Source organism: Hydra vulgaris, chromosome 06 (assembly GCF_038396675.1).
Source record: "Hydra vulgaris chromosome 06, alternate assembly HydraT2T_AEP".
Taxonomy (NCBI): domain Eukaryota; kingdom Metazoa; phylum Cnidaria; class Hydrozoa; order Anthoathecata; family Hydridae; genus Hydra; species Hydra vulgaris.
The window spans coordinates 56119150-56135810 of NC_088925.1; the positions used below are offsets into that span (position 1 = coordinate 56119150).

General features: G+C 27.1%; 1 protein-coding gene across 1 annotated transcript in view; it reads left to right on the plus strand.

Annotated features, from left to right (window-relative positions):
* LOC136081993 (uncharacterized) overlaps positions 1-16661 on the plus strand; it is a 58659-nt gene that overhangs the window by 1919 nt on the left and 40079 nt on the right. Inside the window, exon 2 of the mRNA XM_065800521.1 lies at positions 13102-13175. Coding sequence (XP_065656593.1) covers positions 13102-13175 — 74 coding nt within the window. The remainder of the gene's footprint in view (positions 1-13101; positions 13176-16661) is intronic.

The window sequence follows — 16661 nt, forward strand, 5'->3', positions numbered from 1 at the left end:
ACACCATGATAAACAATAAATAAAATATATACAAATTTTTAAAGTCAAAAGTATATTATATTGACTATTTTTTCTAAGATGAGTATTACTATTACTTAATTATGAGTATTACTATTAGTGTGGTTGTTATTTTTGTGCTTATCCATCAAACTTGAAAAAGCAGAGATTTTAGTTGAATGATTATCAAAAACTACACCACGTACACGAAGAGAAATTTTAAATACGGAACTTTGGTAACTAATTTTAATTTTGGTCACAGCACTGTAAATATTGCATGACACTGTAATTTTCAGCTTCCTTTTTTTTAAATCCTCTTCAAGCAACCGGGTAAGTAGCATCTACTTAATAAAACATTATTGAAAGATATTCCTTAGCAAAGTTTCCATAACTCCAGATGCCAAAAAATATAGAACTGATTAAGATTTAAAAATTAATGTAAAACGTTATAATTTCTTTCAAGTTTTGTTACATGATTGTATAACATAAAATTAAAATTGTTTCCTTCTTGAGTTTGCATCAGCAAAATCATTAGTAAGTTTTTTAATATTCATTTTTGCAGCTTCTTTATGCATAAAAGAAAATAATACAAGATTGTTTCCTTCAAAAATTCCTTTTAAAATCTGTTACTATTTTTAATTTGTTAAATGATTTTTTGATAATAACGACTGTTACTGGCAACGTAAAAGACAATATTTATTTATATCTAAACAATAATATCTATTTCGAGCTAAATCAGAATGTTGTCAATAGACACCGAAGAAGTCAAATTATTTTTTGCCAGAATTCTAAAAACACACAGTACAGTGTATGTATTGAACACAAAACCAAGCTATATACAGTCTAACAATTTCATTTTTATTTCAATGAATGTCCATTATAGTTCAAGTTACAGGTTGTTAACTTGCTTATCATCATACTAGATATTGCTCGTACTGTACACATAGGAAATATTTATATATTATATATAATATTAATTTATATATATATATATATATATATATATATATATATATATATATATATATATATATATATATATATATATATATATATATATATATAAAGTAAATAATATTTATTTATTAGGGTAATTTCATGAAGCCAAGTTGCCTACAAAATAGACCTATGCGAGTTGCCGTCAACAAAGACCTATAGCCAATAATCAAAATTAATAACTTTTATTGGCAATACAGGAATAAATTAATATTAGATTTTAAGAGTTTTTTAAAACATTCTGTATAAAATTTAAAAACACAGCTTTATATTGGCACATTCAACAATGAAATAGAATTCTTATTAATGCCTACGATAAAACTAGTAACGAGTTAAAATGCTATTAAATTATTTTTTTATTTTATGTTATACACTGATTTCTATAGACATTATTAGAGCTTCTATAAAAGTTCTACTAGAATTTCTTTATACAACTCAAAGTGTGAGAGAGTTCGCAGTTTGTTTTTTTAAAAAACTAATAAATAAATAAACAAATAAGCGAAACATGAGTGTTCTTGCACTTTTTATGAAATATAATACAGTTTTAACTTTTCTTTTAAAAGTTTATAAAAAAGTTTTGTTCTTTTTAATCAATCTTTTATGATTAATAAATTTTATGGTTTATAAATTAATGGTTAAATCGCAAAGCTTATTATTTTATGCTTAAAATTTTATTCTTTGTTATTTTGGTAATAATTTGTTTGAATCGAAGTATAAAATACTTTAAAGATGATTTAACGATTTTTATTCAAACAAAATATTGTCAAAAAAGGGGTAGCGCATTTGTCTCAGAAACAAAGGATCCGTGGTTCAAACCCCACCTCTGGGTAAGTTTTGCGACACAGGTTAGGAAGTAGGCATGAACTCCCAATTAAATGCTAATCCGTGGTGCTCTGTAATATAACCGTAAGGAATTTTTAAGGCATCAAAACAAAATTAAAAAAAAAAGTAAATAAAAAAAAAGGAACACGTTGAACATTATTCAAAATAACCCATAGAACAGGAAATAATGAAAACCATGTGATCTGTTACTAAGAAAAAACAGTTCAATTTTAAACTTTAATAAACATCAAGTTTTAAATTTATATTTTATTAAATGCTAAATTAAATTAAATAATAAATGCTCTATTATAAAATGCAGATAGAGTTAAGGTAATAAAATGCAGAAAGAGATGGTAAACAACTTTATTAAATACTGATAATTTTTTACTAATAACTGCTTCAACCAATTGTTGGCCACTGGTAAATAAAAAAACAAACTGTTTATTATTTATTAAAATTAATTTAATGATATTACAAAAATTGTTTTGCATAATAGTAAAAATTTAATAAAGTATTTATAAACATTAAATAAAAAAGTCATTTATCTACTTATGGTGCGGGATTCCTTTCTTGTAACAACGGAGTGTTGATGGAGTGTTCACACTAAAAATTAAAGGTAGAAATTTTTAGTTAAGGTAGGATATGTGATATACCCTTAGTAAGATATAATTTTCTACCTTATAAGGTAGAAAATTATACCTTTAAAATAGAAAATTGTATGAGAAATAATTGTTTTTAATATAATTTTCTACCCTAAAAGGTAGAAAATTATACCTTACTAAGGGTATATCACATATCCTACCCTAAGGTAGAAATTTCTACCTTTTTTTTTTAGTGTGTTTGATTTAAACTTATTTTTAGAGTGTAAGGAAATTACTTACTAAAAAGTTAGATCCAATTCAATTAAATCTCCATGTAAATAAAAGCTTCGATTTATTTATAAAAAAACGTACATTAACATCTTCCGATTTTGTAAACGATGTTATTAAACAATGAGATTTTATGATGTTATTAAAAAGAGATTTTTTTGACTTAAAGTCAACAAATCACAGGGTTTGTGTTATTGACATACAAGTTTTTTTAATTAAATTATTTTGAAAGTCAATTAGTATTTAAAAAGATGTTAACGAGTAACTCTATCATTAGATATGAGGTAAACAGATGTTAACGAGTAACTCTATCATTAAGTATGAGGTAAAAAGATGTTAATGAGCAACTCTATCATTTGGTATGAGATAAAAAATAGTTTATAATCGAGATTAAGTCCAATTTTCAGTCTAATCTTAACTAATCTTAATTTATAACAACTTGGAGTATTGTTTGCTGGAAAATCAAAAACATTGTAGTTTTTATAACAACTTGGAGTTTTTTGCAAGCTATTCCACGCGCAAAAAAAAAAGTCGTATGTAAACTTTAGTCGAAAAAATAAACTTTAGCAGTTAGAGAGAAAATGAAAATCATAAAATAAAAATTAAACTTTACAATTTTTTTTCATGTAGGGGTTTAACAGTGATGTGTTCCATATCTTCCTTAGTTTCTGAATTTTATCTATAGATTTCAAAAAAAAACAACACTAATTCATATCAGCTCAATCATAACTTAAAACGGCAGTATGGTATTAAACAGCTATAAATGTATAAGAATATATATAAATATATTAGGCTAAAAGGTTTCAGTGTTAAAGCTTCAATTACTCAGATTAATGCAATAAAATTTATATTTGCATTAATTTAGCTAGGGTTAGGGCCGAGTTTTTACTATAAATAAACCTACTTTTGCTGATACCGTGTTTTTTTTTACCGTAAGATTCTTAATGCCGATTTCTCAGACTAAAAAGTATTGCGCCTAGAGTTCTTGACCCTTATAGTGTTTGCGTGAGCTTACACTGTTTGCTAAAGTTGTTTTTTAGTTTATTTACTTTTTAGGTTTAATAACGGATTAATAGTTTCAATTAAATGGTTAAATTTACAGTTTAATAACGGCTACTAAATTACGAGCCAAGGGTTGAAACAAGATTTTCCACCTTTAACAAAGGTTGAATAAATATAGCTTCGTAAGTAAATATAAATATTAATATAGATTCATAAGTAGTCTTTGTTTTTTAGGAAGAGTGTGCTCAATTAATTTTTAGGAAGAGTGTGCTTAATTAATTTGAGCCATGAGTTAACAGAAAAGAAATTTAGTAAACAGTTCTGATTTATCTAAAAAGTCAATATGCAAATTTGGTTTAAAAACTTCTTGATTTTAAACTTCTTGATTTTAATTACCGAAAAAATTCTTTTAATATATTTCCGTTTTTGAAAACGTAGCTACAAATATAAGTTGATCTGCGTGACTAATATTAATGGTTTAATGGATGATGATTGTATCAGGTATTTACCTAACACTTGGCATTCTTAATTTGAAAAAATGTTTGGGTGAATAATTTTAATGCCAATAAATCATAGTAAACATAGTAAATTACAGTAAATAGTTTTTTAATTTTTAGACAAAGTGCAAAAACGCATTGCAAACATAATTTGACCTGCACTTGCAGCTAACCTTCAATCATTTTTACATCGTAGTAATGTTGCTTCTCTTTCTCTTTTCTATAAATACTATAATGGGTGCTACTCCTAAAGAGCTAGTGTCTCTTGTGCCATTTATTAAAATTCATTCTCGTGTTATAAGTTGCATCTTTTTATTGGGACTGTTCCTAAGTGCTTCAAAAATTTGTCTTATTCTTCTAGTTTTTTTCCTCGAACAACAATTCTTTGGAATTCGTTCCCTCTCTTGTTTTTCTGGTTCATATAATTTGCAATCTTTTAAACTGTCTGTTAACCGCAATCTAAGTCGATTATTTGTAAAATAACTCATTAGTTTATATTTCTGACCAGTAACACCAAAAACTGTAGTAGATAAAATAAAATGTGCTCCAGTCTTTTGTTTTGTCTTTTTTATCTACAATATTACTTGTAAAATTGATCCTATGAATTAAACATTCAAATTAACAAGATATGCATTTGAATTAGAACCTGTTTAAAGACCTTATCTTCTTTAAATCTTCATTTCGGATAAATGCTCCATTTTAGCAATCTGAACCGATATCAATTGCAACAAGCATCAAATTTCGTTAACGAATTGACAAATATATAATCTAATTAATATCTAATTTTTGTTTGAACACTGTTTGTAATTTAAACTATATTTTCCAAGTTTCTAAACCCGGCATGGTTTTGGTAAAAGTGTTTTTACTGTTTTGTTCTTGCTTGCTTTTGAGAATTATTTCTAGAGAACTTTCTCTTAACTTTTTCTTTTTAATGATTCTTTTTATTTTCTGTTAACTTTGAGATATTTTTTTATTTTTATTTTGTTTTATAAAGACGATGAACTTTTAACTTTTAATCAACTTGATTACTGTAATAAACAATTAAAGTCATGAGTTATCTCTTTTAGGATTAGGATTATAGGCAATTAAAGTAAACAGTTATCTCTTTTAGGATTTCAATACAGTATTATGTATTTAAAATAAAATTAAAATTGAACAAATATTTAATTAGATAAATTTAATTAATAAAACTAAATAATATTCCTTTTAAACAATAGACACTACGTAAAGGTATCATTTATAAAGTATTGAAAATCACATCACTTGCAAGTGTTGTGATATAATTTATAATAATACTAACATTAATCATATAATGCATAACAATATATACATTAAATATATATTGCATGAAATTCTGTATTCCATATATTATATTCCATGGTATGCACGTACAGAACGTGAATCGTAGTATATCACTATTATACTACGTATAACTATCCCTATGTTGTATATTACCCATTATCAAATGTATAATATTACATTACTTTACATCATAAACTTTGTATAAGCAGCTATAAGACTTTTAATACACTGTTGTTATACCTTTTAATTCACTGGTGTTATACCTTTGCCATAGAGCCATAAAACTGAGTACAATAATTGTTAAACAAACATCTCATCGTCATCCTAAGTAGTAGTTAAAATGTGTCCTAAGCATGTCTTATGTACTATGATTTTAAGTTCTAAATACTAAGTTTGAAACTTCCAACTCTGTTCAGGTTACTAGCTTCCAATACAAAGCTAGGAAAAGAGTAAGTAACTCGTAACAAAAATAGAACATATATCCAATAATCGCTGTTGTGCGCACCACAATGGAGAAAGCAATTTTGAATCGCCTGCAAATAGTTAGATGTCCACAAGTTGTTGGTTTCTTGGTTTTTAACCTAGTTATAGCTAATAGTTCTACATATAACTTCTATATATAACTTATATATAGAAGTATATATAATATTATATTCTATATATAAGTTATATACAGTTCTATATATAACTTATTAGCTATAGAAAATTTTTTAATATTTTGCCAGAAATAATTACCTTTGTTTTAATTCAAAATATCTTTTACTAGGGCATCACTTTGGATCATTTTTTCATTATTTTTGTGGTATCTTAATTCTAGTTTCAATTGAGCATATGTACGTTTCATTACTTACCACAAACTAATTACATAAATGTAACCACTTTGTGGTTTATCACTGAAAACCATTTTAATAAACCCTGTCTGGCAGGTTCATGTTTATCTGTAAATAGGTCATACCAGCCAGCAATGCTGTATTCTTTTTTGCTAAACTGCCTTTGTGGGAGATATTAAAACATAGCCTCTTAGATATTTAGTAATATACAGTAATAAATATTTGAGCTGTAACCGAAAATTCGTTGAGCGTGCCAAGTACACTTAGACAAACTATATCATTATTCGGCAAAGTTACAATATTTAAAATCCATATGTCAAGTAAAGCTTTAAAAGAGTTCACAGAAACAGCATTAACAACCTCATTAAAAGCATCATTTGTGTAAGCAGTATTTTTCAATTAAAGATGCTCTTTTTATTAAAAAATAATGCTAAGGCAAACAACTAGTTATTTTACGATTGAATTTCATTTGCTAATTAAAAACTTCATTAGTTAATTTTACTTTTTCAATTCCAATGAACTTGTACATTTAAATTAAGTCACCCTGAATCTGTCTTGCAACTAAAGTAGTGAGACCCAACTTATCGAATCTTTTCTCATAACATAATTTTTTAACGACTATATTTTTTATGCGCGGTGAACCTTTTCTAAAAGATTAATTTTATTAAGACATGGAGACCACTCCTAAAATTTTTAGTAATGCACTATTTAAACCTAAAAATGAATTTCTTAACATACACAAAAAATTATTTACTTAACTTGCATTGAGATTTTTTTAATTTTTTTATTTTAAGTCAGAGGTCACACCGTAGCGGAAATAGTTAATATGAAATAAAATGTCCACCAGAAACAGTTTGCATTTTCAAAACCACGAAGCATCCTTCTATAATAATCTAAATTTTGAAAATATTCTGTCGACGTCTTTTAAAAAAAAAGGGGTTAAACGGACCGGTCATGAATTTTTGGTGTTCAAGATACGTAACTTCTGCTACAAATGCTACAAACTTTAAATTTTGTATTAATAATACTGGTGTCAAATAAGAATGCTTAATAAAAAAAATTACGATCATTGGGGTCTGGAAGCAATATTACCGCAAAATTTGGGACCCACTGTCCCATATGTGGAAGGAAAAGAATAAAATTCTTTTTTTTCAAGTTTTTTAAACTAGATCAAAATTTATCGAAAAAATTATTTATATACGCCTAAAATATTTTCTTACAAATAACAATTATACACATAAATTTTAATCACGCTCATAATAACCGAGTTTTTTAAAAATATTATTCTCCCCCCCCCCATTATTTCTCTCTCTCATTCAAGTATTTTGACCTTGGGGCCCTAATTAAAAAATAAAAATTAATACGTTACTTATAAATATATTAAAAAAATAATACTTTAATTTCGTTAAATAAACCTAAATATTAAATAACAATTTTACACATGAATTTTAGGCGCGCTCATAATATTAGAGTCTTTTTTTCAGAAAATAGTGACCCCCACCTTCTTCCATCCTCCATTTCATTCAAATATTTGGACCTTGGGGTCTTAATATGAAGTTTAATATTAATATGTTAATTGTATTAAAAAATAATACTTTAATAACGATAAAAACGTCTAAATGACATTTTTTTAAATACCAACCATCATTCTTATGCTTAATATACTTCCTTGTGGTATACCACTAGAAAAATTTTTTTTATCTACTATTAATTGTAATCATTTATACAATTAATTGAAATAATTTAAACAGTTTAGTATTGCTCAAATCAAAAATGGCAAACAATAAACAATCTCGCTAAGATAATAGAGCCATAGTCTGTTAAGTTTGTTTTTCAAAAGGATCAGAAATAATAGAAGTTTAAGAAAGAAATGTGGCATTGATATAAGCTATGAACATTTTTCTAATGGTTTTTGTACTAAATGTAGAAAAGCATTAGAAACATTGGAAAAAGGAGATAAAAACATTGTTCTAAGTGAACCGTATGACGGTTCACTCAGAACAGTCATACGGTTCACTCAGAACCGTATGACTTTGACTTCTCAAAAGTCAAAGTTAGCTACTCACTAGAAACCAATCGTTCTGTGTTTGTGAAATTGCTCAAAGTACAATTACTCCAGGATCAACATCTGAGAAATTGCTCAAACTACAATTACTCCAGGATTACCATCTAATAAAAGATGAAGAAACAAGCTGGGTAGAGTAAATATATCATCACCTGAACCAATAAAAATATGCAAAGGTTGCAAGGCTGTTATTGGATCTGGATTATCCCAACCCTACAATCACACAAAGAGAAAAGAAAATTTAACAGAGGAATTGAACAAAGGTAGGGTTAACTTTATACTGTTGATATAATATTTCAAACTCAAAATTTAGAACTTTACGTAAATAATCTGAAATATAAAAAACTGTAAACCTCGATTTTTTCATTTTAAGATATTCGAGCTGCGTAATTTTAATGCTCAAAAGTGCTGTAAAGAAAATTTTTGGAGGAGGGAACTAAAATCAAGGTTGCAGCCAAAGGTAAAACACTTTTTGTTGAACAATCGAAAAGCTCTGCTAAAGCGCTTTTTCCAGTAGCCGTATTCTCATCTCTCCGTTAAGCTTAACGGAGCATAAGTCAAAAATTTCTTTCAAATTACATTAATACAAAATTTATTTTTAATAATAATCTTGTAAACATAAATGTTTTATTTTGGTATAAGTTTTACTTTAACGAATTTATATAAATTTGCGTCATTTCTTTACTTACAAATATTATAATGAAATTGCAGACAAAAGCTCCGTTAAGTTTAACAGAGAGACGAGAATACGGCCGCAGTTAAAAAAGTCCCCATTACAGAAATTAATAAATTAAAAAACCCTTGTAGACTTAGTAATAGACAGGAAGCTAAAGTACTTAGCATATTTAGAAGCTGGAAAGGAAGAGATATATTTGAAAGTAATGTAAGAGAAAAATTAGGCGAAGTAGATGGGTTTTTAAATGAATATTATGGCATAACAGAAATCAAATTTGAAAAAGATTATAGACAACTGGTTTGTTATAAAAACATTAAAGAACTTGTTGAGAGAGTAATAACGGAGAGAAATATATCGAAAGAGTTAAACGTTGGAATTAACGTTGGAGGCGTATTTCTAAAACTTTGTTTAAATTTTATTGAAAAAGAAGCAGAAAGTAAAATAAAAAGAAAAAAGTTTAGCTATGAAGAAGGAATAGGCATGAAAAATGCAAAGGCGGAGGCGTAAATAAATTGCTTATTATTAGTTTAGTAGGTGTGGCGAATCACATTCAAATCTTGAAAAATTTTCAATATTTTGAAGCGAATCACATTCAAATCTTGAATGATATTATATATTTTTTGGAATTGAAAGTGCAGCATCAATACATCCTGGCCCTTGGTGTAATATTAGCAAAGAAAACATGGCCCTTGGTGTAATATTAGCAAAGAAAAGATTTTCAAATTCATGGCGAGTTCATAACTCTCGGAAGTATCTGCTCATCAGCTATTGCTTACAAAACTTCCTGTAAAGATAAAAAAAAAATCCAAGCTTTCAGCTGCATTTTATAATAATTGTGTCAACCGTCCACTAGTTGACCTACCTGATTACACAAAGGTCATTGAAATTCTTGCTCCAATGGAACTTTATCTAATTAGTGGAAATATAAACAGAATTTACAACTGCCTAAAAAAGTATTTTTAATCCATAGGTACTTCTTTATCAGCAAAACATTGGAACCAAAGTTTAACTTTTAAAAGATTTAAGCTGCATGATGGTCAATTTAAAGGTAGAGAATGTTCAAAACTGCTGAAAAATACTCACGTTCTAGAAAAATCAGTAAAATTTTTGAAACAAGAAAAAGATGAAAGTATTATTTCTATACTTAATTCCCTTAAATGTTTAAAAACGGTTAAAGCTGCATGTATTGCTTGTAGTTTGTTATCTGAATATGAATTAACTATTAACGAGTACAATGATAACGAGTACAATGATGTCAAACTTGGTCAAAAAGTTTCCCTTATTAAGTACACGTGTGAATTTCTTTCATTCATAGCAAGTTCCGATTCAAATAAAGGATTGGGTTTTTGGTCTGAACAGGCCTCAGAATCTGTTCTTAATGGTTTTAAACAATTTTGTGTGAGTAGATATAAAGTTTCCAGTAATCTTAAAGATTATCCACAAAACCTGCTTTAAGCCATGATTACGTTCCAATTCCATCTTTTTTAAAACAGTATAAGTATAAAAAGTATACTTTAATAATTATGTGTGTCTTTTGGAAACTATTAGTAAATTTAAATCTATATATGCTTAAACATTTACGTGAGTTTTTTAAACCGTTGTTTAATTGAAAAACAAATTAATATATACCATAAGAACAATTTTAAGATTTTTTGATATTAAAGATAGGTAACCTTAAGATAGGCATGTTCATACAAATTAATATATTTTTAGCAAAATAACACGTTGATTAAAGTTTAGCAACAATATTACCAAAAAACTAGGGCCCCAAAGTCCAAACACTTGAATAGAGGATGGAAGAAGGGGTGGGGGTCACTATTTTGTTTAAAAAAAACTCTACTATTATGATCGCGACTAAAGTTCATGTGTAAAATTGTAATTTTAATTTAGGTTTACATAAGGTACTTAAAGTATTATTTTTAATATATTTATAAGTAAAGTATTAATATTTATTTTTTAAATGGGGCCCGAAGGTCAAAATACTTGAGTAAGAGGGAGCAAGAGGGAAGGGGGCATAAATAATATTTTTAAAATACTCGGATATTATAAGCGTGATTAAAATTTATGTGTCTAATTATTATTTAGTAAGAAAATATTTAAACGTTGAAAAGTTATGACCTTTTAAATTTGATATCCCCCAAATAGAGTTGATTATTAACTTTACTTGGTTGCTATCTTTAAATGACAAGAAATTTTCTTTATATAAATTAATTTTTTCGATAAATTTTGAAAAAATTAATTTATATAAAGAAAATTAATTAAAAAAAACTTTTATTCTTTTCCTTCCACACATGGGACAGTGGGTCCCAAATTTTCTGGTTACTATTGTTCCCAGACCCCAATGATCGTACTTTCGCGGGCCGATTTCAAGAATCAGTCCGCCCCTGCCTAGGTGACTTGCATTTTTTGATAACTTTAAATGCTTTCATGCCTTGATTTGTGCAATTTTTCTAAATCAAGCTTGTTCTCTGTTTCTCTTTGTTCTTTATTAGGTGGTTCAACTTATGTCATGATCTCCATGATCCCTCTTAAAATTCTTTTATTTGTAAATCAGACAAATAAATCAAACCTCAACCACACCATCTTCATCAATAATATGCAAAGTTAGTTGTACTGGATAGTAATATTTTATCCTCCTACTCCATAGAAACTTTTACTTTATACTTCTGCTATCTTTCCTGAGGGAAAATGAGTGTCACTAAAATATATATATATATATATATATATATATATATATATATATATATATATATATATATATATATATATATACACACATTGTAAAAAAAAGTTAAAAAAACTTTTTGCTATTGAAATAAACAAGAAGGTTTAATAGCTAGCTTTTATTGAAATAAACAAGAAGGTTTAATAGCTAGCTTTTATTGAAATAAACAAGAAGGTTTAATAGCTAGAAAAATTAATAACTAGCTGGAGGAAGAACAAAGCCGAAAACTGTTTAAATTATGGTACAGTCTTAGTAGTATAATCATTTTAGCCTTTGCGTTGAAAAAGGCAATTTTTGAAATGTAGTTTGTAGTAACCTTTGAAAGCTGTAATTGAAGTGGATTACTGATAAGTTGAATGGATAAATTTTTATAAAATGTTTGAACTGTCAAGAAGCAATCTCAAAAAATCACGATCTACGAAAAGTAATCGTTTCTTTAAATACCTCGTATTTAAAAAAACATTAATACTTGTACCTATACTAGGTATAAGTATCAAAGTTTTTTTATAAGTATCAAAGTTTTTCTACTTTTTTTAATTATTATTATTACTACTTATTTTAGTTTTATTTTTTGTTTTAAAGTTTAGCTATAGATTTGCTACGTTCTTAAAGAACGTTTTTTTGGCAAGGAACTTATTATATTTCTGCAGGATTTTATCTTATGTTGTACCCTTATAAAAAAACCCAGCGAACTTCCAGTGATCTTTTCCAGCGAACTTGTTACAAAACCCAGTCACTATATATATATATATATATATATATATATATATATATATATATATATATATATATATATATATATATATATATATATATATATATATATATATATATATATATATATATATATATATATATGTATATATAAAATAGTGGCGAATCCAGGATTTTTTAATGTTTGACATTCCAGCTAACTTCCAGGCATGAAGCAAACTCTAAACATTGTATGTTTATACTTATGTCAAATAATGATTCTTTGCAAAATATGGCGATGGTTGGAGGCTGAGAAAAAAATAGCTCTTTAACTTTATCCTTCCCAGAACTATGAGGCGCAACATGTTGAAAAAATATTTTTTGTACTATTCTCAACTAGAACTATATTCATCAATAAATTTCAATAAATTTTAAATTTCATAGTACAATATCTCAACGTTCTTAAATTATGACCATAAAAATTTAAACCACCCTCAAATTGAGGAGTTTCCAACTTTTATATGGTCATAATTTTTGAACGCTAGTAAGAGGTAAGATTTTTATATTTTTGTCTGATTAATGTTATACATGCTTACATATATGTTTTGAAAATTTACTTTTACATAGATCCAAAAAGTGAAAAACAAACTCAAATTAATACAAATGATAATGTAAAATTAAAGTTACAAGAATTATCAGAGGTAAGAGTTGTTTTAAATAATATTATAAACTGCAATACAAAAATTAGAATTACATGCATTTCTTAAAAAAAAATTGTTTATTAGAAAAAAAGTCTATTAAAAAAAAAATTCGTAAGAGTCCCTTAAGGGCATGCCTATAAGGGACCCTGACGAAAATGTCCGCGCGGAATTTCAGGGTCCCTTCAGAGCCCTTAAGCGACCAAAAAAAACAACGCGTTACCACACAAAAGATGAGTAGTAAAGCCTAGTTGATTTTTTTAAATTCTTCTTTTTTTAATTAAAATATTTAAATTATCCGGACTTGTTGATTTTTTTTTTACATGTCATGTGTTTGCAGCTTATTAATCACTCTTGAAATATGGTCATGGGCAGTTAACCCTTCTTCAAGCATCATTGACAGCTTAAAAGGATTAGAAATATTTTATATAATTATTATTACATTCAAAAACCAACAGTTTATCGCTGCTGGCATATTCAGAAATTAATAAAAACATATCATATTCATTGGGTGCATTTTAAGTTCAGAATATTGGAGCATAATTATTCAGCTTAAATCAGCGGAATACCTGGGACTCAACTATAATTACAACATTTTACAATAATAACAAACATATGTATATATATATATATATATATATATATATATATATATATATATATATATACATATATGTATATATATATATATATATGTGTGTGTGTGTGTGTGTGTGTGTGTGTGTGTGTGTGTGAGTGTGTGTGTGTGTGTGTGTGTGTGTGTGTGTGTGTGTGTGTGTGTGTGTGTGTGTGTGTGTGTGTGTGTGTGAGTATAAAATTACATATATTTGATGATATTTGAATATTAGTTTCTTTTGTACTCTAAAAATGTTTATAAACTCTATAAATGTTTAAAAATCATTTAAATAACAATATCATAATAAGTTTTTAGCGGTGTCAGGGGTTTTAAAGCTTATTTAACAGCAGTATCCTGGGTATGCTGAGCCTAAAATATCAAAATATTTTATGGATAAAAAATTACTAAACAAACTGTTTAAACTGTTGCAATAAATAAAACATCACCATCAACTCAAAACAAAAATCAGTATCAAAATTTGAGTTTTTAGAAGATGTGCTGTGTTGTGGATGAAATAAATAAAAAATTGGATAATATATTCTATAAAAAAAATATAAAACCATAAAAAACCAAACATAAAAAGATATAAACATATCTATAAACATAGTTTTTCACTTTATATGTACATAAACTGGAAGCAATCGTAATCTATTTAAGCCATGGACAAGGTTGAGATAAGTGTGTATAAAACTCATTGATTGTTTTTTCTTTTTCATTTCATAAACAAACTTTAAAGTTTCTTTCAGGGCGTCATAACTTGTTGCACACTGCAAAACTAAAATTTAATCATATATATATAGACAAAATAAAGCTTTGCATTGTAATTATTAAAAAATACCATCAAATTATGATGATTTATTTTTATCATATTATCGTAGGGTTAGGGCTAATTTACCTTTAATCAATCTACCATTACCATGAATCAATTTACCTTTATCATATTATCGATGTTTATCACCATTAACTCAACTCTTTTACAAATTTTAAGTCTTTCGAATTCTTCAGGATTCCATCCAACAAAATCATCAGCATGAACAATTGATATTGATTTATCAGATAAACAATAAATTAAAACATATTTTTGACTGATGTACTCCATCAGATATTTAATTTACTACTAAATTATAGAAAATAAAATCAGTATCAGCTTAAAGAAACTAATTTTAATGATAAAATAAAACAATAGATGTTGAAAAGAAAAAGACATTAAATATCCCTTTTTTGTCAAAAAAATAATTCAAATATTTACTGTGGCAATATATTAGTAATATCTAATTTTAATGCAAAGTATTAAAACAACACTGGTTCTTAAAAGAACCAAATAACTATCAAAGTATGTTAATTAACATACTTTGTTAAACACAGTTTAAACTGTTTAAGTATTGTTATATTTTCTTTTTCATTTAAAATCATATTAAGTTTGTACAACATAAGTTTTATTTAGGGACACAAATTATTTAGTTTTAATAAGGTTCATTTAATACATAAAACTTTTTACAGCAAAACACTAAGTTGCAATAAAATAAAGAAAAGATAATTATGTTATGCATAAAATATTTTTAAAAAATATATAGTGTTTTTCAAATAATAAACTTAGATTTCATTAGTAAATTTTGCTACAATAATTATTAAAAAGAACTCAATGCAGTGTAAAACTTGCATAAAAATTCCTTAAATTCACTAAAATAAAATTCCAAAGTTATATAAAAAATAAAGGTAAGAAACGTTGATGAAGTTTAAGAAACAGGTATAATGTTCAAGTATGGAAAAAACTTAAGTATAATGTAAATTTAAAGTATAATATAAAAAAAGAAACCATATATAGAACTATAGAAAAGTTAAATTATATAATGTCAGGTCAAGTTATCCTGCTACTGATAACATGTAACCCAGTACAATCTGCTATATGTCCTGCTGCTTTGTAGGATAAATCTTTTTAGGCAAAGGTTAGGAAATACCAACTCCGACATGGACTCTTGGTTGAGTAAAATTGGTCGAAAAATGAATAAAGTACCAAAAACTATAAAATACAAAAAACCATCATCATCACCAAGTTCTCTAGACCTATCATTCATTAATAATCGTGGTCTTCGAAGTAGCTTTTTTTCTGTTGAATCTTATCTCTTGCATAGTTCACCAGACCTACTTGCTATTTGTAATACTAAGTTGAGCTCAGCTGTCTCATCCTGTGATCTTAGTGTTGATGGTTATCTTCCTTTAATTCACAAAGACTCCAATAGTCACACGATTGGTCTGGGCATTTACATTCATTAGAATTCACCCATTTGTCATAAAACTTAAATCCACAGACTATTCTTTTATGTGCTTTCGTTTAGCATCACCTCGGTCTATAGTCTTTCTCTTTGTTCACTATTCTTTATCACAAGACTGCATTCTATTTGATGTTTTTTCTGATCGAATTGACCAAGCCTTCTCTCTTTATCCATCAGCAAATATGGTAGTTGTTGGTAACTATAATGCTCATAACACTGAATGGCTTGGCTCTAGTGTCAGTAACTCTGCAGACATTATAGTTAACAACTTTTGCCTTTCTCAATCCCAAACTCTAACAGTCAACTTTTTAACTCGCTTTCCAGACAACTCGAATTAATAAATTTCTCTATTCGAAATATGTCTTGTTTCTGATCCTAGTCAGTGCTCCGTTTCTCTAAATTCACTCTAAGGTACTTCTGATCACAATTTGAACTCTCTTAAGCTATAATCTCATTCTTCCCCATCATCTGAATTCCTATATGGTTGTACCTCTTAAAACTACCATAGAGCTGACTGGGACTCTTTTCGTGATTTTCTTTGTGATGTCCCTTGGTTAGAAATCTTTCGTCTTCCTGTTGACAAATGTTCTTCTTAAATAA